The sequence below is a fragment of the Cololabis saira genome, chromosome 10, assembly GCF_033807715.1.
Source record: "Cololabis saira isolate AMF1-May2022 chromosome 10, fColSai1.1, whole genome shotgun sequence".
Taxonomy (NCBI): domain Eukaryota; kingdom Metazoa; phylum Chordata; class Actinopteri; order Beloniformes; family Belonidae; genus Cololabis; species Cololabis saira.
Window position 1 is genome coordinate 16,938,454 of NC_084596.1, and position 26,173 is coordinate 16,964,626.

The 26,173-nt window shown below is 45.1% G+C and overlaps 1 protein-coding gene, 2 long non-coding RNA genes and 2 other non-coding genes across 5 annotated transcripts in view; 2 read left to right on the forward strand and 3 right to left on the reverse strand.

The window, feature by feature from the left end:
- The window catches only part of LOC133452490 (contactin-associated protein-like 4), a 189,123-nt gene that overhangs the window by 81,372 nt on the left and 81,578 nt on the right, over positions 1 to 26,173 (reverse strand). Inside the window, exons 6-10 of the mRNA XM_061731840.1 lie at positions 20,459 to 20,628; positions 19,195 to 19,326; positions 15,582 to 15,849; positions 15,321 to 15,470; positions 1,930 to 2,101 (exon numbers count right to left, since the gene is read on the reverse strand). Coding sequence (XP_061587824.1) covers positions 1,930 to 2,101; positions 15,321 to 15,470; positions 15,582 to 15,849; positions 19,195 to 19,326; positions 20,459 to 20,628 — 892 coding nt within the window. The remainder of the gene's footprint in view (positions 1 to 1,929; positions 2,102 to 15,320; positions 15,471 to 15,581; positions 15,850 to 19,194; positions 19,327 to 20,458; positions 20,629 to 26,173) is intronic.
- trnal-uaa (transfer RNA leucine (anticodon UAA)) lies at positions 3,401 to 3,483 on the forward strand. The gene has a single exon. It is a non-coding gene; the product is annotated as a tRNA-Leu (tRNA).
- LOC133452491 (uncharacterized) lies at positions 6,598 to 7,052 on the reverse strand. The gene is made up of 2 exons (XR_009783259.1): positions 6,957 to 7,052; positions 6,598 to 6,794 (listed from the first exon to the last, which is right to left on the reverse strand). It is a non-coding gene; the product is annotated as an uncharacterized LOC133452491 (long non-coding RNA).
- On the reverse strand, positions 11,592 to 12,046 carry LOC133452492 (uncharacterized). The gene is made up of 2 exons (XR_009783260.1): positions 11,951 to 12,046; positions 11,592 to 11,788 (listed from the first exon to the last, which is right to left on the reverse strand). It is a non-coding gene; the product is annotated as an uncharacterized LOC133452492 (long non-coding RNA).
- trnal-uaa (transfer RNA leucine (anticodon UAA)) lies at positions 13,620 to 13,702 on the forward strand. Its single transcript has one exon. It is a non-coding gene; the product is annotated as a tRNA-Leu (tRNA).

Genomic DNA, 26,173 nt, shown 5'->3' on the forward strand with positions numbered 1-26,173 from the left:
CCGCTCAGCCCTGCTTGGTGTCTCAGAAAAGTGAGGCCAGGATTAGCTCTGTGAAACACTGCAAGAGAGATAGATGAACTTTATTCTGGCGGTTACTTCTTTTTCCCTCCACATACACGTTGTGATCTCTCGGGTGATAAGTAAATCATTTTACGGGAAATACAGCGCATTAAGACTGTGCCAAGTGCTATATGGCACACTAAACATCGTCAGAATCTCATAAGCATGTTCCCTGAAGTATCATAGCAACAACAGCTGAAAACACCAGATGCTCAGGGAAAACATGTGATATTAACCAACTTGGCTCTTCTCAGTAACAAAGCGGAAAACATCTTTAAAGGGGCCCACACAATCCTGTCATTTAGTTTTGGGTGACCTGAAACTAAAAACATGTCATTCAGATCTGCAAGACACTGTGACATCACAGACCCAAAGGGCTTCTGTTAGTGGGCCTGATCCTCGTTTCAGCCCCGGCAGCACTCATCTCGGAGGCCAGAGCCGTCTGGGAGATTTGCGAGGCCCTGTGCGAAATGGGCGGGGGGGGGGGGCCATTGGGTTTTTCGGGTCGCATCGGGTGTCTATATGCGCAATTTTAACCCTCCAATAAGCAAAATACTGGATACCTTCCCCTGCCTCATCATCATCTGGGCTTGCCTCGATGCGGGGCCCCGCGGCTGCTTGAGACCCGGTCGGATCGGGGATTTTTGTAACAAATTTATCAAACGAACCTTTCAGAGAGGCATTAAACTCTTCCATTTTCTTTAGTTTTTTTCTTTTTTCATTCCCTGCTGGAAATTTCCTGAATCTGTCTCGTTCTCTCGACATTGTGTGACAGTTTGTTCCAACTCCCCCTGTCAAGATCAGAGCACTTTGTGTCTGCGCTTGGTCTGATGCAGTTGTATTGAACAACAGACACGCGCATCATTGCACATATATTTATTGATATGCACAGACTAGTACACATTTAGGTCTGTAATGGAACGTGACTGTTGATATTTATAAGGGAAAGAAGGAAAAAAAAAAAAAAACGGCCCATAGCGCGAGGCCCCGTGCGGTCGCACAGTTCGCACACCCCTTGCGGCGGCCCTGTCGGAGGCTGTTTTATAATGGTTTCTTTATTTGGAAAGGACAAGTAGATAAAACAGTACAGCAATATTCAAGTAAATGAAAATGAATGTCCTTCCAGTTTTGTTTGTTTAAGTCCTGAAAATGTACATTACTAGACATCAAGGTATACTGGTCCAAGAGTAGTATAGTCATAGTTCGCAGGTTTGTCCTCCTTTGAGCTTTATAGAGCCCAGTTTCACAGACAACTAAAGTTTCACAGTAGTTGTGGAGGGAAAACAACAATGGGAGGGGAATCCTCCTCCTTAGACCCGCATCAGAAAGAAGTCTTGAATAAGCAGAGCCGGCTAGGGCTCCCACATTCACTTGGATAGGACTCTGATACAATACAACTTAGTTTAATTGTTTACATGAACTATGAACAGAAATCAGGGGATCACCTGCCGCGGCTGTTGTGGAATTAATCATAAAACCCAGTCAAAGGTTAAATCAACGAGTTCCAACATAATAGTACCAGTGAAATCAAAGAAAATCTGCTTTCATGGGGGTGATAACCGGAGGCTGTTTTAGTAATGACATGAGGGCGTTTGGAGACCTTTTGATCGGGATGAATGTAAAGTAATATTAGTTAGAACCAGTCAAGCTTAAACAGCTCATTTGTGGTAACTGAACTCTGGTGGAAACATGTTGAAAAAGGAGCTGCCTGACATATTTAAACCAAAGCATGTTACAGACCTTTTCTTAAGACTCAGAAAAGTGTGTTCGCTTTCATAAAAGAAAGAAAAAAAGGCAGATCATGTTAACAGCAGCAAAGGGGAAAAATGACTGCCTAATCTTAGACTGTGGATTTAGTTGTTTTTTTACCTGTCGATGATGCCACACATGTCAATCTGAAGTTGGCTGTAATTTCCCAGGCGTCTTTGCTGCACAGCAATCAGATTAACTGGCTGGTTCTCCAAAGTGAGGAGACGCATGCAGCCCTGGAAAACATCGAAGGGGTTTCTGCATTCCTGATTCTGGCCCTCAGCAGGACAACCTTGACGAGGAAGGAAAATGAGCGGTTAGAGGACACAACAGCAGGAACAACGGCTATGTCAATATATACCGATGAGATTGGAGGGGAAGCAAATGTTACTTTGCTATTCTGGACACTTTTCTGCTTGACATGAGAGCCAAAGTGAAAACAACCCACTGTGACTTAAGTGAGTTTGTCCCAGGTGCTCAAATATTTGTAGTTTATTAAGAATGAAGCCACCTTGATAAATGTGGACTAACAACTGCAGTTGGTGGAGTGTTTTTTTGTTTCCACGTGGCTGAAATCATGCCAGTGTAACTGTAATTACCAAAGCTGTTTGCTATGCTGTAATCCAGTTAATGCGGGGAATGAAATCATGAAATAAACCTTGGGAGAAAACAAACTTGGCTTGTGGAGGTTGGGTGTAAAGTCCAAGGCCATTAAAGAACAAACCGGGACTACAATCTTGCTGAGTTGGGGGGAAAACAAATGAGAAAGCAGCTTTAGGTAGTGAAAAATGAAACAAAGGGACAAAAGGCTGGAGAGACAGTAGAGATGAAAGAAAGGTGGAGGAGCCATATGAGAAGAGGACAAAGAAAAAAGATGGAGAGAGAAAAGATAAAGCAGACTTATGACTTTCATTATTATACAGCCACAAGCTGAAGGTGAGTACTGACGACACCAACCCGACGGCACAATATAAACAACTGTCAAATATTAATATCTTTGGGTGCAATAATAGAAATGCTCACATATATATAAAATAATTTCAGAAAAATAGTATGGGAGCCTCTATAAATGGAGCGGCACTGTGTCAGTTGAATGTAGTGAGGATAAAATACTGTAAATCCAGGTTATTTTGGTTGATGGTGACTGACAGGACATAAAGTAAAAAAGGATATGTGGTTGCAAAATGATGACGGGTATGACGGAAATCAAATTGCTTTCATCTCTGGGAACATCATACTCATACATTCACATCTTCAAAAACACATGGATGAAGTGTACAACATACTGTAGACAAAAACAAAACACAGACCCAGGCTCGGGGCCAGCACGATGGGTGAGTGGTTCAGTGGGAGCTGTCTGGGGTTCTGTGCAGGGACACTACGTCACATGACGGGGCTGAAGATTGATCTGGCAACTCCCAGATTTGGGGGGGGTCACGTCTACCAACTGCACACTGATAGCAAATATTTTACACACGACATCTAATTGAAACATTGCTCTTTTTTGTCCAAATGCAGAATGTTCATGGTCACTTTAAATTATGTTTTTCTTTATTTGTTTTTAAATACCTTTCTGGATGGAGCCCATATCACCAGGATGGCCGAGTGGTTAAGGCGTTGGACTTAAGATCCAATGAGCAGATGCTCACGTGGGTTCAAACCCCACTCCTGGTAAAGGCAGGTGCATTTGATTAGATCAGTGGTTCCAAAGAGTCATTGGAGGATGCTATGACTGCTTCGGTGACCCTGCGTGCTTGAGGCCCCTGAGGGCCTTGGTATTGCAACAATTCTCAATTCAAAGGAGACCTGGCAATGACAGCTGTTTTGGAGAACTTCTTTAAGGGGACCTTTTTTTATCCGAGAGACTCTAGTATTACCTCTGAGCAATATTTACACATTTTTGATGTTCATTTTGCATAGACATTTCATTATAAGTGTATTGATAGCAATCTTGAATATTGTTACACAGTAAACAAGAGGACAATTGTGCAAAGAAATCTGAACAATGACAAGAAAAGGTTTGATCTGGCTTAGATCATGGCCTTTGGGGACTAAACACCACCTGATTTGGCAGACCTGTGCTAGGCTTGAGTAGATTGTTTGGTATTTCACCACCTCATGGTCCACCTGATTCCCGCATACAAGCAGAAATTAAAGCTTTGCAGACCTGTTGTGAGGACATCAAAGCAGTGGACCAGGAAAGCTATGGAGGATCTTCAGGCATGCTTAGACTGTACTGACTGGGATGTTTTCAGGACTTCTACCAACAATCTGGATGAGTACACAGAGGCTGTGACATCTTACATCCGCTTCTGTGAGGACGGTTGTGTACCATTACGTACCAAGGTTAGTTACAACAATGACAAACCCTGGTTCACATCAAAGCTCAGATGGCTACGGCTGCAGAAGGAAGAAGCGTTCAAGAGTGGTTACAAGGACAGGCTCAAAAAGGCAAAGTACACGTTTAGCAAGGAAGTGAGAATAGCTAAACAACTGTACTCAGAGAAACTACAACAACAGTTCTCAGAAAACAATGCCAGCTCAGTTTGGAAGGGACTGAGGCCCCGTTTAGACATAGCCGGGTATTTACAAAAACGGATATTTACCCCTCTACGTTTTGAAAAATTCCATCATTTACACGAGATCGTTTTCAAAATCTCTTCGTTTACACGAATCTGCATAAATAGGCTGTTAACGTCATGCCAGCCAATCAGAATCCTGGAAAAAACATCAACAAATGACACGTGACGTGTAACTTCCAGTTAAGGCGGATTTATGGTTCCGCGTTACACCATCGCAGACCCTACGGCGTAGGGTACGCGGCGACGCACACCGTACGGCGCGCATCGCTGCGTACCCTACGCCGTAGGCTCTGCGTCGATTTAACGCGGGACCATAATTTAGGCCCTACTTCCAAGACGGAACGAGAGTCTTTTGTTTGGAGTGACAGAGAAGTGGAGTTACTTTTAAGCGTGACTTTAGAATATAAAACAGGTAAAATACAAGAAAATATTGACGGTGGCCAAACTAATTGTAAACACAGGTCGCACACATGACGCTGGTGACGTTTCTGTTGCCTAATGTGACATTCTGAAGCCTAAATCTCAGTTTTCCTCTGTTTAGACGCAAACGTGAAAACTGAGTTTTTGAAAATCTCCACTTTGGCCGGAGTTTTCAGAAATGAAAGTTTTTGGTGACTTTGAGCTCCGTTTTCGTGTAAACGAACAGCCAAAACGCATGAAAACGCCTCCGTTTTTGCTCCGTGTAAACGGAGCCTGAGACAGATAACAAACTACAAACCCAGAGCCCCCCCCCTCCATCAACGACCGACGCCTAGCCAACGACCAGAACGATTTCTACTGTCGCTTTGAAAGACAAAAGGACAGTCCTAATACCATCCCCCGGGACTGCATTCACATCCACCAGCTCCATCCCTCCAACTGCAACCCCCCCTCCTCTGCAGGGGCTGGAGCTTCTCTACAACTTCACACCCCAGAGGCCCCCCACACTCATCCTCCTACACCACTGCGACGCCCCTCTCTAACCTGGAGAGAGACGTTAACAAGATATTTAAAAGACTGAACCCCTGCAAAGCAGCAGGACCGGACTCTGTCTCCCCATCCACCCTGAAGCACTGTGCCGATCAGCTGTCTCCGGTGTTCACGGACATCTTTAACACCTCCCTGGAGACATGCCATGTGCCTGCCTGCTTCAAAACCTCCACCATCATACCTGTCCCCAAAAAACCAAGGACCACAGGACTTAATGACTACAGACCCGTCGCCCTGACCTCTGTGGTCATGAAGTCTTTTGAGCGCCTTGTGCTGCCACACCTCAAGAACATCACAGACCCACTGCAGTTCTCCTACAGAGCCAACAGGTCTGTAGACAATGCTGTAAACATGGCCCTGCACTTCATCCTCCAGCACCTGGACTCCACAGGAACCTACGCCAGGATCCTGTTCGTGGACTTCAGCTCTGCCTTTAACACGATCATCCCATCTCTGCTCCAGGATAAGCTCTCCCAGCTGAACGTGCCTGACTCCACCTGCAGGTGGATCACAGACTTCCTGTCTGACAGGAAAAAGCGGGTGAAGCTGGGGAAACATGTCTCTGACTCTCAGACCATCAGCACCAGATCCCCTCAAGGCTGCGTTCTCTCTCCTCTACTCTCTGTACACCAACAGCTGCACCTCCAGTCATCAGTCTGTCAAGCTCCTGAAGTTTGCTGACGACACCACCCTCATTGGACTCATCTCTGATGGTGATGAGTCCGCCTACAGGTGGGAGCTGGACCAGCTGGTGACCTGGTGCGGCCAGAACAATCTAGAGCTCAACGCTCTAAAGACAGTGGAGATGATGGTGGACTACAGGAGGAACACAGCCCCACCTGCCCCCCTCACCCTGTGTGACTCCCCAGCAGACACGGTGGAGTCTCACCGCTTCCTGGGGACCATCATCACCCAGGACCTCAAGTGGGAGCTGAACATCACCTCCCTCACCAAAAAAGCCCAGCAGAGGATGTACTTCCTGCGGCAGCTGAAGAAGTTCAACGTGCCAAAGGAAATGATGGTGCAGTTTTACACGGCCATCATTGAGTCCATCCTCACCTCCTCCATCACCGTCTGGTTGCTGCTGCCACTGTAAAGGACAGGAGCAGCTGCAGCGTATCATCCGCTCAGCAGAGAAGGTGTGTAACGAAGCGCATTTCGTTACTTGTACATTTTGCACATGTGGGTTATTTTCTGTGGCACAATAATAAGGTACATGAATAACGGCACTTTGCACTTTAGTCACGATAGCACTTTATTTACCAAGGCTTGCACAGTACAATTTGCACATTGCGTATTTGCACAGTTTATTGAAGATAATTAATTGAAGATACAGATATTGAACTTGCTCTATTTATTGTATATTTTATTGAAGTTATTTATTAGGTGATTGCATGCCTTCGGCCAGGGGCGGCACTCGGCACTCGGCTCCGCCTGCAAGAGAGTAGAGCAAAGTTGAGCTTCAACAGAAGACTGTGTAATTGCAAGTATAAGTCTGAAGCGTGTGCAGAGTATTGATGAATATGTGTGGTGCAATATCGTGTGGGATAAGTGGGAATGCTGTGTGTGTACGAAGTTGTTTGTGTTAACACTTACCTGTCTGGTCCTGTGTCTGCTCCAGGGTGCGCGTCCAAAAGATTCCCCCGGGTGCATGGGCACGGTGATAAAGGTTCCGGGAGAGACCAAGTGGCCGGATGGGAAAGGGGGGGAATTCTTAAAGTGTTAATGTTTTTTCTTATTTATTGTAAATATATTTTATAGGTATTGGCTGAAGTAAATCAGTAGCAGAGAAGTAGTGGAGCTTAGAAGCTAAAGGTAAAGGGGAAAGTGTCACTTGGTAAAGTAGCCATTGGACAATATTTTAAGTTTACCTCTGTGGTGGAAGAGTCTAGTGTAGGTGATAATGACGATGAAGATGATGGTGAAGTTCTAGGTGAGATGACCAGCCAAAGTTTCAGGCCAGTGAGGGAGTCCCTAGCCCACAGGGAGCCTAAACTGCTTCCTTTGTCAGCAGAGGATGACATCGAACAATTTCTGACTACATTTGAAAGAATGGCATATGTTTGCCGCTGGCCCAAAGGGGGATGGGCCATGCGCCTTATTCCCCTACTCACTGGAAAAGCTCGTAGTGCCTATGTTCTTATGGACATTAAAGACTCTGAAAACTATGACAAAGTTAAAGGGGCAATACTGACAAAATACGAGATTACTCCAGATACCTACCGAAGACGATTCCGTTCCCTGAAGATTGATCCAGGTGAAACTCCACGAGAACTGTATGTTCGGCTGAAAGATTTGTTCTCCAAATGGGTGAAGCCAGAAATATCAACTGTAAAGGAAATTGCAGAGACTATTATCCTGGAACAGTTCCTGAGGATGGTCCATCCAGAGCTGGAGATATGGCTTAAAGAACATGACGCCAAGACAGCAGAGGATGCAGCTCGCCTTGCAGAGGTCTTCATGTCGGCCAGAAGAGGGAGCCGGAGTGCCACGTTCGGCTGGGAGAACCACCAGACCTATCCAAGTAAGTCCTATGGGGGTGAACAGGGGTCTGGTCAGCCACAGAGTAGGGGTTTCTCTAGTAATCAGCAGTTTGCTCCCCAAGCCCTAAGCCCTGTTAAAAAGCCAACACCAGGATCAGTCAAACGGGAAGTCAGGTGCTACCACTGTAACGGGTTAGGCCACACCAAACAATTTTGCCCAACGATGAATCGCACTAAGCCAGCTCTCCTGGGTTCAGTTCCAAGGCCAGCCAGAGTAGAAACTGTGAGTAAGGCAGGCAGAACAGCACCAGTCCTGATAAATGGGCAGCGGGAGATAGCCTTGCTGGATACAGCATGCTACCAGACAGTGGTTGTGTCTAGTTTGGTGCCCAGAGAAAAGTGGAGTGAGGACAGGTCGAGGATAGCATGCATTCATGGAGATGAACATGTTTACCCCACAGCTGAGGTCTATTTGACAGCAGGAGGCCAGACATTTCTTCTGGCTGTAGCTTTAGCGCCAACACTGCCTTATTCAGTAGTTCTAGGCAACGACGTGCCCACTCTCTATGACCTGGTGCAGCAGGCAGATGTTGAGATGGACATGAGGGCTGATGAGGTTCAGAGGTCACAGGCAGAGTGTGGACCTGACAGGTGTGAAGAGGAGGTCAAGGGCTCAGAAACAGTCAAACCCTGTAATGTCACGACAAGAGCACAGAGTGTAAAGGGAATCCTCAGGGAGTTGCCTTTTTTGGGGGAAGACTGGGAGGCAGGCCCGGTAAAACCATCAAAGCCGAAAGCACAAAGAAGGAGAGAAAAGTTGCTTGGTGCCCCTAGGAAAGAGACAGAGGGCCCAACCAAACCCCCTGGTATGCTAGATTTTGACTTTTCCCCAGATCTGGAGATGTTGCAAAAAGAGGACTCCACACTGAAACAGTGGTTCGACAAGGTGACAGAGGTTGAGGGGGTCAAGCAGGGTAACTCAGGCTGGCTAGATGAGGCTACCTATGTGCTTAAAGAAGGACTGTTGTACCAGCGGAAGGGAAATACTGAGACTTTAGCACTTCCACAGCAGTTCAGGAATAAAGTCATGGAGCTTGGTCATTCTATCCCATGGGCCGGTCACATGGCGTTCCAAAAGACCCTCAATAGAATTGGAGGTCGGTTTGTTTGGCCGGGGATGTATAGCCAAGTCTCCCAGTTCTGCAGTTCTTGTGAAACATGCCAGCTCACCTCAGCTAAAGGAGTAGCACGTGCCCAACTACAGTCTTTACCAATCATAGACACTCCGTTTGAGAGAATAGGCATGGACATTGTGGGACCCTTAGAGAGAAGCTCCTCAGGTCATCGCTATATATTGGTGATTTGTGACTATGCAACCCGTTACCCAGAAGCTTTTCCTCTTAAAACCATCAAGGCCCGACAGGTAGCAAACTGTCTCTTACAGTTCTTTTCCAGGGTAGGCATCCCTAAGGAGGTCCTCACAGACTGTGGGACAAACTTTCTGTCAAAGCTATTGGGGCAGGTGTATCAAGTGTTAGGAGTAAAGGGCATTAAGACCACCCCTTACCACCCCCAGACGGACGGTCTGGTGGAACGCTACAACCAAACACTGAAAAACATGCTGCGCAAGTTTGTCTCACACACAGGTGCTGATTGGGACCAGTGGCTGCCGTACCTGTTGTTCGCCTACCGAGAAGTTCCACAAGCGTCGACAGGATTTTCCCCATTTGAACTTTTGTATGGCCGCCAAGTGAGGGGGCCATTGGACCTGCTGAAGGACTATTGGGAGAGCCCAAAGCCAGAAAGTGACAATGTGGTGGCATATGTGGTCAAAATGAGGGAGAAACTGGAGGAAATGACAGCACTGGTACAGGAGAACATGAGGTCGGCTCAGCAAAACCAGAAGGTCTGGTATGATCGGAAGGCCAGAGAGAGGGTCTTCAAGCCTGGCCAAAAGGTGCTGTTACTGTTGCCAACCAGTGACAGCAAGTTGCTGACAAAATGGCATGGGCCATATGAAGTCTCCAAACAAGTGGGTAAGGTCACTTATGAACTGTATATGCCAGAAAAGCGGAAAAAGTACCAGAACTATCATGTTAACCTGCTTAAAGAGTTCCAGGGTCGGCCGGAGCCTGTGATCCAACAATTGTTTGTGCGGGCTGTTCAGGATGAGGACACAAATGAGAAATTTTTTCCGACAAACACCACTGCAGCAGAACCCCTGGAGGTTGATGTGTCGCATCTGTCTCCTACTCAGCAGGCAGAGGTCAGGCCACTACTGAACCCAGAACTTTTTAAGGAGACACCAGGGTTCACCTCGTTGGTCCAGCACAACATACGGCTGATGGAAAATGTTCCAGTGCGGCAGAAGAGCTACAGGATCCCGGAGCGATTGATTCCTGTTCTGCAAAAAGAGATCAAGCTGATGTTGGAGCTGGGGATAATCGAGGTTTCCTGTAGTGAGTGGTGTAGTCCTATTGTGCTCGTGCCAAAGAAAGATGGTTCTCTTAGATTCTGCATTGACTTCAGATACCTGAATACAGTTTCTAATTTTGATCCCTACCCCATGCCCCGAATTGACGATCTGGTGGAGAGAGTGGGCAGAGCTCAGTACATCACCACGCTGGACCTGAGCAAAGGCTACTGGCAGCTAGCCTTGGCACCAGAGGCTAGGGAACTGACCGCTTTCAGGACGCCTTTTGGGATGTATCAGTTCAGGGTCATGCCATTTGGGCTCCAGGGGGCGCCAGCCACATTCCAAAGACTGATGGACCACGTGCTGAGGGATGTTGGTGACTTTTCGGCAGCGTATTTGGATGACGTGGTGGTTTTCAGCCAGTCTTGGGAGGAGCACAGGTTCCACCTACAACAAGTCCTACAGAGAATCCAAGCAGCTGGCCTGACAATTAACCCTCGCAAGTGTGCTGTGGCACAGAGGGAAGTAGCTTACCTTGGTTACATCATTGGGTTTGGGAAGATCAAGCCACAACTGGGGAAGGTTGAGGCCATCCATTCTTTCCCGGTCCCCACCACGAAGAGGAAGGTTAAAAGTTTCTTGGGCCTGGTCGGTTGGTACAGGAAGTTTGTGCCTCACTTTGCTGACAGGTCAATGGCATTGAATGACCTGACCAAAGCCTCAGCACCCAACAAAGTGCGATGGACAGAGGAGTGTGGCAGAGCCTTCCAAGACCTCAAGGATGCCGTCTGTGCTTACTCAGTGCTCCACAGTCCGGATTTCAACAAGCCTTTTACCCTGCAGACAGATGCTTCTGGAGTCGGCCTGGGAGCGGTGCTGCTGCAGGAGGTGGAGGGAGAGAGCAGACCGGTGGTGTTCTTGAGTCGGAAACTGTTGGACAGGGAGACAAGATACTCGACGGTGGAGAAGGAGTGCTTGGCGATGAAGTGGGCGATTGACACCCTCAGATATTATCTGCTGGGACGACATTTTTGGTTGGAGACTGACCACCGAGCTTTGCAGTGGCTGCACCGCATGAGGGATGCCAACATGCGTATTGCAGGGTGGTACCTGGCCCTGCAGCCGTATGACTTCACGGTTCAGTATAGGTCAGGGAAGTTCAATGTGGTGGCAGACTGTCTGTCAAGGATGTCTGAGGACTAAGGTACTGTTCTCCTTCGGGAGAGGGGGGAGGAAATGTAACGAAGCGCATTTCGTTACTTGTACATTTTGCACATGTGGGTTATTTTCTGTGGCACAATAATAAGGTACATGAATAACGGCACTTTGCACTTTAGTCACGATAGCACTTTATTTACCAAGGCTTGCACAGTACAATTTGCACATTGCGTATTTGCACAGTTTATTGAAGATAATTAATTGAAGATACAGATATTGAACTTGCTCTATTTATTGTATATTTTATTGAAGTTATTTATTAGGTGATTGCATGCCTTCGGCCAGGGGCGGCACTCGGCACTCGGCTCCGCCTGCAAGAGAGTAGAGCAAAGTTGAGCTTCAACAGAAGACTGTGTAATTGCAAGTATAAGTCTGAAGCGTGTGCAGAGTATTGATGAATATGTGTGGTGCAATATCGTGTGGGATAAGTGGGAATGCTGTGTGTGTACGAAGTTGTTTGTGTTAACACTTACCTGTCTGGTCCTGTGTCTGCTCCAGGGTGCGCGTCCAAAAGATTCCCCCGGGTGCATGGGCACGGTGATAAAGGTTCCGGGAGAGACCAAGTGGCCGGATGGGAAAGGGGGGGAATTCTTAAAGTGTTAATGTTTTTTCTTATTTATTGTAAATATATTTTATAGGTATTGGCTGAAGTAAATCAGTAGCAGAGAAGTAGTGGAGCTTAGAAGCTAAAGGTAAAGGGGAAAGTGTCACTTGGTAAAGTAGCCATTGGACAATATTTTAAGTTTACCTCTGTGGTGGAAGAGTCTAGTGTAGGTGATTGGGAGCACAGTATAAAAGGCACCATTTTACATCTGACTGGTGGACTGATCGAACCTATGGTACTAAGCTACTTGTCTGTTACTGTCATCAACGTGCATGAATAAAAGAAATGTGAATCTGGGGAAACCTGACCATCTCGTCAACTTTGTTCAACATCATCCAGCCGCTCACGGGTCGCCTCTCACAAGGTGATTGGCTGCAATCTTCCATCTCTCCAGGACCTGCACGCCTCCAGGACCCTGAAGCGTGCAGGAAAGATTGCAGCAGACCCCTCCCACCCCGGACACAAACTGCTCCAGACTCTTCCCTCTGGCAGGAGGCTGCGGTCCATCAGGACCAAAACCTCACCCCACAAAAACATTTTTTTCCCCGACTGCTGCTGTCCTCATCAACAAGGCCCCAGTCCCCTCTCTCCCCCGTCTACCACGGACTGCCCCCCCCACCCCACTCTACGTTACATTAACGTAAAGACTCCAATCCTGACCTTATGCATCACATTAACGCACATCCGAGGTCACCTTTGCACAGACTCATTATCCGGCACTTTAAAACCAACATGTTGTACATTTTCTCTTTCCATAATATATTTGTTCTTTTGTATTGCACCAATCACCACAACAAATTCCTTGTGTGTTGAACGAATTGGCAATAAACTTATTTCTGGTTCTGATTCTGATTTCAGAGCAAACACAGATAAAGAAAGAAGTTAGGCGAACGATGACATTTCTAGCAGATTTTAAAAGATTCAACTAGATGTCTGAGTTCATAACAGCTGACTACCGAATTGTCGCTCAAACTATTGTCAACAGACACAAAGTGCATCTAATATTTGATCATTTATCTAGCAGAAAGGGACCTCATGAACCAAAGTTGCTCACGCCATGGTCCTCACACATGCTCGGCTGACAGGACATAATGTAAAAAAGGATATATGGGTGAAAAATGATGAGGGGTATGAGGGAAATCAAATTGCTTAAATCTCTTGTAAGAAAACTGAAGTGGGAACATCATACTCATACATTCACATCTTCAAAAACACATGGATGAAGTGTAAAACATAGATAAAGACAAAACACAGACCCAGGCTCGTGGCCAGCACGATGGGTGAGTGGGTCAGTGGGAGCTGTCTGGGGTTCTGTGCAGGGACACTACGTCACATGACGGGGCTGAAGATTGATCTGGTAACGCTCAGATTTGGGGGGGGGTCACCTCTACCAACTACACACTGATAGCAAATGTTTTACACACAACATCTAATTGAAACATTTCTCTTTTTTGTCCAAAAGCAGAATGTTCATGGTCACTTTAAAATATGTTTTTCTTTATTTGTTTTTAAAGACGTTTCTGGATGGACCCCATATCACCAGGATGGCCGAGTGGTTAAGGCGTTGGACTTAAGATCCAATGAGCAAATGCTCACGTGGGTTCAAACCCCACTCCTGGTAAATACAGGTGCATTTGATTAGATCAGTGGTTCCAAAGATTAATTGCAAGCAAGTTTGACTGCTTGGGTGACCCTGCATGCTTGAGGGCCAACCGAGCTGGTATTGCAGCAATATTCAATTCAAAGGATACCTGGCAATGACAGTGGTTTGGGTTTTGGAGAACTTCCTTAAGGGGAAGTGCTTTTATCGTAGAGACTCTAGTATCACCTCTGAGCAGTATTTCCACGTTTATGATGGGGAATTGTTCATTTTGCACAGAGAGACATTTCTTTAAAAGTTTATTGATAGCAATCTTAAATATTGTCACACAGTAAATAAAAGAAAAAAGAAAAAGAAAAAGTTTGGGAACCACTGGCTTAGATCATGGCTGTTGGGGACTAAACACCATCTGATTACTGCAGACCTGTGCTGGGCTTCAGTAGATTGTTTGGTATTTTCAGAGCAAACACAGATAAAGAAAGAAATTGGCTGAACAATGACATTTCTAGCAGATTTTAAAAGATTCGACAAGATGGCTGATTCCATAACAGCTGACTAACGAATTGTCGCTCAAACAGTCACAAACAGACACAGACACAAAGTGCATCTAATATTTGATCATTTATTTAGCAGAAAGGGACCTCATGAACCAAAGTTGCGCACGCCATGTTCCTCACACCTCACAGACTCGGATGTACTAAAATCAACTTTGTGTGTCCCGCCACTCAAATTCTGTAACTTGCTTTTATATATCAAAATATGTTCCCCTGAATTCCTCGAAGTCAGGGGGGATTTGAAAACGAATATTTCCTCCTGCATTTGAGGACTAGATTCACAAACAAACAATAAAACAAAACCACATATCCCTTTATTTTCCAACATACCTTCAAATAATTGCCACAACCTAAATCCAAAGTAAACTGATGAGTTTTCTCTGTTCATGTCACCGAGATGTTAAGACACATCCGTGAGCGATCGGTTGCCGAGCACGCAGACACCCACCGTGCACATATAATGGAATGGTGGACCATTTTTTCTTTATTTTGGCTGTGGCGCTCCTCTGATCCTGCTGGTTTACAGCCTCAGTCATACGCTCTAACTTAATCTATTTTCTTTTACTACTTACACTGGAGGAAATACAGCCAAATAATTTGTTTTTTCTTGCATCCACCTCCAAAACAAGAGCCTCAACTTCATATTCTATGAATCTTTTCTTCTTTTATGATGTTTCTGTTGTGTTTTCCATTGTTATTTGGACAAAAGGAAGAATGCTACGAATCTCTACTTTGCATAGTTATTAATGGGAGGAAGGATGGCTGTCCAGGTGGTATGATGAACGCCACATGTGTTGGGATGTGAGGCGAGTACAGATGACGGATGCATTGTTCTGAACAATTCTGAACTTCATCCCACTCTGATCCTTTAACCATTAAAATTGGCTAAAATGCTAATTTCAACTATCTTAAATGATTGTCAAAACAGTAAATAAAGTGCAAATAACAGCACATTAAATTTGAAATCAAACGGCTGAGTGTTTATAGAATTAGACCGACTTTGGTAACAGTTGAGGTGAAGTGTTTCAACGGGACTCTACTGATTGGAAGTCTGTGAGAATCTGAGAATCCTGTTTCACTCTCACCTCCAAAGAAGAGTTGACCGGTTATGGTGACAGGAAATGAGGGCGTAGCATGAGCAACACCCCCTTGCTGTTTATCCACGGAGACTGTTAGACGACCATGTCTGGATGTAAAGTCCACTGAATGCCACTGGCCATCGTTCAAAACAGAACCTGAAAAAAAACATTCATCAATTCTGCAAATACATATTGAACTTTTATTACATATAAATTGGAATCGTTCAGAAAAACGTTGATTTTACGCGTTGGTATAATCGAACTGACCGACGCTGAGCTCCAGCAACGTTCTGCCACTTTTCTGGATCTGCAGGCGGAGTCTGGCGCCACTCAGGCACAGCCAGACCACGCCCCCTTGCTTGGGGAGGTCAAAGGTTAGCAGGAGCCCCGCCTCGTTCCATGTCCTGAACTGGAAGCCTACAGACACTGCGCTGGAGGAGGAGGACGACGTCCACGGCAACCGGAGGAAGCTGTGGGGCCCGGGGAACGTCACAGCGACAGACACCGGTTCAGCGCAGGAAAAGGTCACGTTGCCCTGAGAAAAGGAACAAGAGGTGGGACAGGAAAAATGATTACAAGAGGGCTGACAGCATGGAAAACATGAATATTAAATAGGCATGTTGATGTAACCTCATGTTGTAATTGCATCAGCAAGTCTCCATGGTGACATTAGACATGTGAAGCAAAAATGTCAGTGTTAAACAGCTTTGAGCCGTGTAGGGAGGCGGGCACAGTAACGGTAATGACTACAGGGTCCCGTCCACACCCACACTCTTTATTAAGGCTGCAGCAATTGTATATATTAGAGTAATAGTTCACTTTTAATAATAACTGTCTGCTCTCTTTATAATGCTCTGCAAACACAAACAAACAAAGATAGCATCTAAAAGCCCTTTGTGTAGCTGTTAAAGTGATATATGAAAGTATATGCTCGAGAATGCATCATCAGTGTAAAATATAACGTAAGTGGTATATTAAAGTCCACAAAAGCCGTTCCCTACATTCACACCTCTGCTTACATTCACTTTAAAGGCTGTGCATTATTTTGGTGTTCGGAGAAACTACAAGCTTTAGACCAAAACCGACAATAACTGAGTTTATACTCAGATTTAAGGCTCTATTAGAACATGAGCTGTTGCTCTAATCTCAGAAACTTTTTTAACCAACAGTTTGTACTTTTCTGCTCTTTGGTTTGTTGCCATGATGAGCTTTCCACTGAGCTCACATAAAAGAAAGGCAAAATGGCAAAAAAAAATGGGGAGGAAAGGAAATTCAAGCCAGAATCCTCAAGCCGGCAGTCCTCCCATCAGTCACTGTCCTTGCTAAGAGTTTACTTCATTAACCAGCTAGCGGCAGCATCCTGGTCATTTCCCACCGATGCTCTGGGGATGTAAACATGTGTGAACACACCTGCATGTAGAAATACCCTCATATTCTCTTGATGCTATAACTCATGCATGCAAGGACTGATTAACGGTGGAGAAACTGAGCCCAAGACCAGTTCTCAGGGTTTGTTACAGCGGCATATCTTCAAGATAAAAAATAAAAAGAACTCAGAGCCTCATGTTTCATCAGCTTTTGGTGATCCAACCAGAATATTGTGACAACCAATTTTAGCCTGCATTCTTTATTTCACGTGTCTCTCTTGCTATTGATGTCATCTCCTCTCTCAGATATGAAAACTCAGAGCCCAAGGAGTTTCAGGAGCTGAACATCAAAGCACTTACCTTTTCCCAAATGGTTTACCTGATCTGTCATCATCCCATTAGAAAAACAAAAAAGTCACTTTATATGGTTCCATAAAAAGGTGTGTAGGCTTACATTTCACTTCAAAAGCCACATCTGTTCTCTCCCCTGTTCGTATTTACAATCTCGTCAACTTTAAACAAAGTTATTACTTTAAAGGGGACCTATTATGGCATCTAATACCTATTTTAAACAGGCCTTGAATGTCTTAAAAACAAGCTTTTGATTGTTTTTGCTAAATAAATTAGAAATTCAGCCTCTGAGCCATGTCTTTATCTTCCCAGTTTCTAACCTCATTATCTATGCAGGATTCTGAGTGGGCGGGGCTATGATAATGAGGCTCTGTGCTGATTGGCTGCCTGAATGACGCGATGCACCGCTACGAAAAAATGGCGGAAGCTCCGGCCGGCGGAGTTAGTTGTGGGCTTGGTTTCACGCATCGCCCGTCGTTACGTAACGATGGGAGCAGAATCTGAACGGCTCGTAGAAGCCACATCACACTGGACGGCTCATCCGGGCGGCTGTACAGACACTGCAGAATTTGGTTGCTTTCCTCCTTCTCTGAGTTGGCAGGCTGAGGGGAGAGCACTTTATATATGTTAAAGCAAGAAAAAACATGTTTTTCCATAATAGGTCCCCTTTAAATTTTTAACTACAACCCAGTTCCTTTTGTTATTCTGCCGTGACAGCTTTAGTCTTCAGGTGATCTGTCAGTTGTGTTGTGTGCTGCACTAAAAAACTATTCTGCCTTCATATCAGTATTTGTATTTAATGTTCACTTAAAGGAGCTGTATGTAAGAGCAATAATAAAACGAATCATAAAATGACCCCGATATGTCAACAGACATTTAAAAATCATGTTCATTTCAAATACTTATGTCACTGACAACAGCACTCAAGCCAGGATATTCCAGTTTAAAAAGAGGAGTTGCAGCCCTCAACTGATGTTTATGTTGTCATTTTTTGTTTTGGCCTGAAGCTCCACCCTCCACCTATCTCCCAATCACCAAGTCAGTATTGTTTCTGAAGCTCCACCCTCCACCTATCTCCCAATCACCAAGTCAGTATTGTTTCGGCATCCGGGTTGCCAGCTCGGCTCTAATTATCGCAGCCATGGCAGCCTACGTTCCTGCTGCATTCTGCAGCCTACCTGGCAACCTCTGGTCGGGGGGAGGAGGGGGAGGGTACACGCCGCTCAACAATATTTTGAAAGTGACTGCAGTACCAGTTTTGGCCATTTCTTACAGACGGCTCCTTTAAAAAACTATTTAATCATTCAGACTTTGTTTATATGGCACTTAACAGCGACACAAAGCAGGGAGGAGGACCGTGCTACACCGGTGTAAAGCAATAGTCAAATAAAAAAAAACAATTAATTTATGCAGGAGGAAATCTACTCATTACGTCACTTCATTTATTCAGCAGCTTTTATTAAAGGTAACTCCCAAGATGAAGATTTCATATAAACTGTAGAAAATGTTTATACAAATTATGAAGCAAGTGTGAATAATTTTGTACGGGAGGTTTTATGGTTTCCATTTAACAGAATTTTGCCATTTTATTTTGGAAATATGCAGGATTGAATTTGGGTTTGGATGGGGCTGGGATCAGCGGGGGGATTTCATATCTGCTGTTTCGCAGATGTGGTCCTGTTAGCACTTTGAAAGGGGATCTTCAGCCCTCACTGGAGCTCAATGCCACCGAGTATGAAGCAGCAGGGAGGAGAATCAGCAACCTCATATCTGAGGCTATGGATCTAGGTCCAAAAAGGGCAGTATACTTTCTCTGGGTTCACCAGAGGGACAGTGCATGTTAGATGTTTCAGAGAGAACATCAAAAAGGCTAGATTGAGATGGTTTGGAAATCCATGGATGGTGAGGGAATATATTAAAAATTGTGAGGTTGGAACTGGCAGGATAGAGTGATAGAGGAAGAGCAAAGAGAAGATGTATGGATTCACTGAAAGCAGACATGAGGTTGGTTGGTGGTAGAGAAGAGAATGCAGAGATTAGGGTTAGGTGGAGATGGATGATTCGCTGTGACAACTCTTGAAGGGAACAGCAGAAAGGAAAAGAAGAAGTGAGGGGAGAATGAAGTGAGGACTCTGCATTGGGCTGTTTTAGTGAAGACTTACCTTCACAGAAACGTGTTGGTCGTTGTGTTTAAATAGTTCTATCAGATTGAGGCCGTCATAGAGCAGGTTTTCCAGGCAGCCATGGAAGTTGCTTTTGGAGATGGCTGGTTTGTGGACCGCCCCTACAGTCAGCTGAACAGTGATAATATCATATTTAACTGTTAACGCACATGTCTCTGTATTAGGGGTGTAACGATACACTAATCTCACAATACGGAACGATACACAATATTGAGGTCACGATAACGATACGATACGATATTATAGCAGTATTTTTTTAACAACCTTGCATGAGGAACATATGACTGGAAAAATTTGTATTTTATTTGAAAGACACAAAATACAAAACAATGCTGTGCATTTGCCCTATTGTTACAGTTTGTAATGCTTTATAACCGTTTAAGTTTTAAAGACAAAGCCAGGCCAACCATTTTCCACAAACTGAACTAAAAGTACATGTCAGGTTTGCATTACGCATCTTCAGTTTCATACAAGTAAAATATTTTGCCACAAACTGAATAGTTTCTCTCATGTATGATTTGACTTTTTTCTTTTTCAGAAATTTAACAACTAAAATTAAATAAATAAATTAAAGTAAATAAATACATACAGTTTTACATCATAAAAAAGACTGATTCATGCTCACCTTATAAGTGTAAGAGGAGATTTATTTTTGTTAAGAAGGTTATTTTGGTAATTCAGGGTTCATTATTTTATAAATATATTCTTTATATTCTGATGTAAATCAGGGACTATAATGACACTAGTCAGTTTATCTGTAGTGATTAGTCTGTTTTAGATTGGGCGGAGTGATACAGCACTAGCTGCTGTGTTGATGTTCTAAAATCCTACACTGTTGAGCGGACATTAAAGTACACACTCCAACTCGGAAGAAGTTCCCCCCGTGTTTATCCTACTCACGACCCGAAAAAGGTTTAATTTAATAAGGTAAGGCTTAACTCTACACCAGCCTTAAAAGTTCAGAGCTCAAAACCCCGCTAGAGTCCCGTGATCGGGACCGCAAAAAGGTACTACTTTCTTCTGAGCGTAGAAGGATTTTGGTCCGCGGGTCGAGGCGCGGTCGGATGCGCGTTACTAGTCAACACAATAGATTAATATTAATAACCCAATATCGCGATACAATTTGTCACCTCCACGACACGTTTCGTGGGGTTTTTGTATCGCGAAATTTCATGGCACAATATATTGTTACACCCCTACTCTGTATCTACAGTAAGTCTGTGTTGTGACTGTTTCTACAGACCTGCTTGATGCTCCAGTGGCTGAAGGGGATCTGAACCTTTTCCGTGTGTTTGTCCACGGTGAGGTTGAGGTGGCCGTGCTTCTGCTCCAGCACCACGTGGTGCCAATGCTGGTCGTCCAGGAGACTACCGAGGGAGGCCAGGTGCAGCGGCTCGGAGGATGAAGCGCTGCCTGGTAAAGATGACGGAGAGAACAGGACAAAAGAATAGTAGTAAGAGCGGAGGAAAAGTAAAAATTAGAGGGATTGAGAGCAGGTGAAACACCCGATTAGAGAGCATACGGTTTACAATGAAGGAGGCGAGGAAGGTCAGGGGCAAAAGAAAGACAGATAAAAAGAAGTCAAAGGAAGGAAAAGGTAGAAGAAAAACAGGTGCAAAGAGAGGGTGATAAAGAAGACAATGATGGGGAATGATGGCAGGGAAAGAGAAATGTAAAGCACCCGAAGGTAAATAGAGGTTAATGAAAACGAATCATGACATGAGAAATGTAAGTCACGCACATACAAAATCAACACATCAGCACTGTTTAATTGGTAAAGTCTAATCTTGATAGAAAAGAAAGTCAAGCGCATGAAATAAGAGAAGATAAAATGACATTTAATTGGGAAACTGGTTTATGTTGAGTTGTTTGACGTGTGAATGTGCAGAGTCCTTCTGGTTATCTATTATGCACCTTTTCCTCCATTAGCTGTGTTTTCTTTACACTTTTCCTGGCTCGTCTCACAGGTTCTGTTTTGATAGCTCGCTGTTTATTATCAGACCTGTAAGACTGCTGTCTCCTCATTACCTGACCTGCTGTGTCTGCTTCTCTCTGAGGATCTGACCTCGGGTCAGAGCAACGCCAGCCTGAAGACGGCTACAACTCCACACACTCGGCCAAACCTTAAATAAAAAATTCCCTTTTTTCTGAATCCCGCAGGGAGGACCACCGCGAGGTCACCCGCACTCCTCTCATTAGAAACGACAGAGCAGATCTGAATACTCGCACGGAAAACTGAGCCCAAATATGCGATAATGCCTAGTTTGAAAAATGGCAAAATAAATGTGGAGAGACATCATTAATGATAAATGAGCACCAGCCCGGCTCTTATGGGAAGTTCAATCTCCATCCGCCACAGCGGATGCAACAAGAAAAAACTGTTTTTGTTGAAAGAAGGAACTGGAAAGAGTTCACATTAAAAATGTATCATGTATTCTTTAGGGACCGACAATCCCGACGTCAGAGAGAAACAAACAAGATGATGGACAAATCTTTGATATTTCAGCTCTTTGTATGAAAGGATTGAGGGCTGAGTGAAAAAAATCTTATCCAAACAGAGAAAAGTTATAATTTTCTTCCCATGATAGGGAGGAAGTCTGTTTTGCCATCAGAAGCAACTGTAATGATTTATTTGATTTCAATATTAGGGAAGAGGAAGAGACAAAGCAATCAATATGGGAGGAAAGACAACTCAGTTTCAAAACCAATGTGATCTCTTCGCTGCCATTGATTAATGGAACAATTATTATGTTGCAGCAGAAAGAGAGGAGGATCTTACTGCAGAGATGTTTCATTAGATGGATGATTTGATTACTGCAAGAAGGATGGGAGGAGAAAATAGCAATCAATATGAAACATTAGAGGCCAAAACAAAGAAAACTGCCCACAAATATTAATAAATGGAGCCATCTTTTTCTTTCCCTTCATCATTAGCTCTTTATGTGTTTGTTTTTCTTTGCAACTTCCTCTCTTTATTCGACCTTAAATCCTCATCAGACAGAGAGGAAGAGGAAACTTTTTGAGACTGGGAAAGTTGGTGGAGGGAAAGTCCGTCAGTTAGACCGGCTCTTAGGAACTAGGGCTCCGAGCATCTGCTTAAATGACTGAAAGGTAGTGAAGTGGCCAGGTGCGTTTCCTCGTTACCTCAGACAAATGAGGCGGATAAAAGCGGAGTTCGTAGCAGTGAATTTATCCGGCATTTATTGGAGCTACAAATATGAAGTCCAAGAGAATCTCCGTGCAGGTGAGGAGGCGATCATTAGGCTGAAAAACTACATGAATCTATAGGAGAGATGGAAAAAACTAAGGGCCAAATCCACAAAGAATAGATTGCGCCCGCAAATAGCGCTGTGAATTGTGCCGCATTTGCGCCCGCAATTTGCCCCGCTTTAAGGTCCTATTCACAAAAGATTTTGCTCTAATGATATACCGGCGCAAACACGCCCATAAAGTTTTGGAGCTGAGTGCAATTTGCACTTGTCTGAGTAAGTGAGCGGAGCTGTTTCCAGTGTTCTCCATATTTCAGCACACAGATTGGTCCATAATGAAAACTGCAGAAATAAAAAATAAAGCGAGTGAAAATAAAACGCCGTGAGGCGCAAGGGCGCAATTTCCACTGGGAACAGGGGGGAAATGCCCCCCCACTTTTCAACATCATGCTTTTGTCTCATGCTTTTTACAGTTTAAGAACTAACGGTAGGCTCAGCCTGTAAATCCTCAAGACACTGTGCGAAGACGGGACGCTCCCTCTCCTCCCTCCTCCCTCAGTGCTGTTCAAGGCTGATTTATGGTTCCGCGTTAAATCGACGCAGAGCATACGGCGTAGGTTACGCGGCCCGCGCACCATACAGTGCGCGTCGCCGCATCTTTCAGGCCCTTTTTGTGCGCAAGCAAGCTTTATAGATGAGGTCCCAGATCAGGATCTGACGGTAATTCATGTTCTGTGTTTTACTACACACACCAACAGGTCAGCTGTTAAACACACACATTCTAGATTTATATGTTTATATGGTGGAATTGTTTGTAATAAAGCAGCCCCTACTGTATGGATGAATCCTGAGCTCCATCCTGTTATTTTTATTTTTAAATCCGAGATAAGTCCACAACCCCACTTGATCTGATTGTCTACAGTCATGTCTGGCTGTAGATTTCACCCTTAATATCATTCAGTATCACACAGGCTTGAATGATACTGAAGAGAGAGAGAAACAGAGACAGAGCGGGAGTGAGGAGTGAGTTTGCGCGCAGTTAATACACGCTTCGAAAAGACGGTATTTGCTCCACTATTTTTGCGTGTGGCAAATAGCGCTGGCCTTTGTGAATTAGACGGTTTTTGCAATGAGGCTTATTTGCATAGAAAGGGGGCAATTTTGCGCCGAATGTATGAATATTACCTAATTTACATGCATGCAAATGGCACAGGCGCAGACTGCCACTATTTGCTTGGCAGCGCAGTTTGTGGTGCAATTCGCCCTTTGCGGGTGTTTTGTGAATTAGACGCTCTCTTTTTGTCTCATTTGCACCGGTTTAGCGGCCGCAAAAGCCGCGCAATCCTTTTGTGGATTTGGCCCAAAGTGTTAATTAAGTGTGGCCAAATCAACAGTTAAGTACAGTCTTAAATGAATGAAAAGTATTTATTTAGTTCAATAGGTCCTCCTATATGTGTAGACTTTAAATAATTTCTCATGACATTATAAGATTGGTTTGGCCGTTTGCTTGGTCATGCTCTCATCTTCTCTTCCATCATTATGTTTTTTCAGTCTCTTAACCTCCGCTGTGTTGTCCGCTGTAGTTCTGTGAGCTAGTTTCAACATCGCACAATAAAGTGACACGCAGACGATGCACAACAGAGACAGGAGTCCAAAGTGGCTGGTTTTTACTGATAGCAGGGACGGGCGACTGCGAGAGCTGGATGACATGTTCCTTCAAATGAGATTGAAGCATATACTTTAACATGAGATAAAGTCTTGTGCTGCTTTAGTATGAAATAAAGCACCACCAAGCTCAACGACGTCTGAAGGGCTGCAAGACCACGGAACCTAAATACATGAAACCTTTCCTTGATGAAGGAAAACTCCTTCACAACAGAAGTGAAGCATGCTCTGTAGAGGGTAGGCATACCCTCACCAAGATCCACAATCAAGATACACCGTCATATACGCAAGCACAGAGGGGTTATAACTAGGTACAAATCTCAGTAATATTAAATACATATAAATACATATCAAAGTACATATTAAAAAAATGTCCCATCTTCTGAAAAAAGATTCTTTAGATAGACAAGATACATTTTTATCAGAATGACGGTAAGAAATAAGATTGAAGAGGAAAAGGAACAGCTCTGGATCCAAACTAGAAGACAGTGTCAACAGGGCGGAGGCAGTGTTATGGTTAGGGTATGTGTGGGTGCCCTGGTGCTTCATGATGATGTGACTGCTGACAGAGGTATCAAGATGAATTCTGAGGTTTACTCTGAACGTATTGATAGGACAGGGCAGGATAAGACAGTTCTTCAGATGGATAATGACCATAAACAGACAGAGAAAGCAACATAGGACTGTTTTTGAAGGTAAAGAACTATCGGTGTCAATCGATACTTGGCCCTCCCCCCTCCCTGTTTTTATGGCATTAATCACACGCACTCAACACCAGGGGCGGGAGGGGGTCCCACATCACCCGCGTTCCCTCACCGGCCTGGGACGGGTGGGTCGGGTTACCCGGGCCTGGCGGGGCCCGCCGTGCAGCCTGGGGTGCCTTCTGGCGGTGCTGGACCCCCCCGGGGAGGGGGAAACGGTGCGTGATTGTATGTCTGTGTCGGTGAGAATGCGGTATGGAAGGGTCCTGCCATGGAGGATTTGAGCCTCCATTGGCAGGACATCAAAACTTAATAATTTATGAATATTATATTATACAAAGATGGTTATTATTATTATTATTATTATTATTAGTATTATTATTATTATTATTATTAGTATTATTATTATTAGTATTATTATTATGTATAGTATATTATATTATTATTAGTATAGGTATCGGATAGGTGAATGGATGAATGAATGGGATGCCTGGGTTTGGGGCCCTCCGTTGTCGGGCCTGCACTGGTGTCGCCTTGTTGGGGGGTTCCCTCTCTCCGGGCCCGTCTCCGGTCCCCCCCGCTGCCTCTGCGGCGGGGCGCCCCTCTGGTCTTGGAGGGCCACTTTCGTGGGGGTCGGGTGCGCCTGCCCGCGTCGGCGGCCGGGGCGGCTCTGTCTCTCCGGGCAGGCTGGCCCCCTGCCGGGTGGGGGTCGTTGGCCTGAAGGGTGAGGGCCTCCTGGCCGCGGTCCGCTGCCGCGGGATCCCTGGCTGCTTCTTCCCGCGCCGTGGGGGCCCCACCTGCGGGCCCCCTCGGCCGCCGCCGGGGGGGGGGCCTCGCAGGCGGTGGGTTGCCTCCCTCCTACTTCTCCCCTCTGTGGGGTTGCCGGTGGCCTGGGTTCCGGGCTCTTCCGTGTCGGCCTCTGGTCTCGCGGGTGGCGGGGTTGCTCCCCCCCTCCCCCACTATAGATACACTTCAGGTGGAGCTTTGTTTGGTTTATTACACACACACACACACACACACACACACACACACACACACACACACACACACACACACACACACACACACACACACACACACACACACACACACACACACACACACACACACACACGATCATATACATACACACTGGCTTGTTCACCTGCATGCTGGCTCTCTAGTTTTTGGGTTTAGGTAGCGGTAGCGATAGCTTAGCTCAGACTGCGCTCAGATCTCAAGATTTAGGTCGATTGCTGTTATTGTTTTGGTTGGCCCCGTGCTGGTTTCGTGCTTTGTTTGTGGTTTTTTGTTGCAGATTTCCAGTGCTTGACGTGTGTCTCCGTGTGTTCCTGCTTCCTGGATTGGCAGTGGATGTGGTCACCCCCCCCCCCCCCCCCCCAA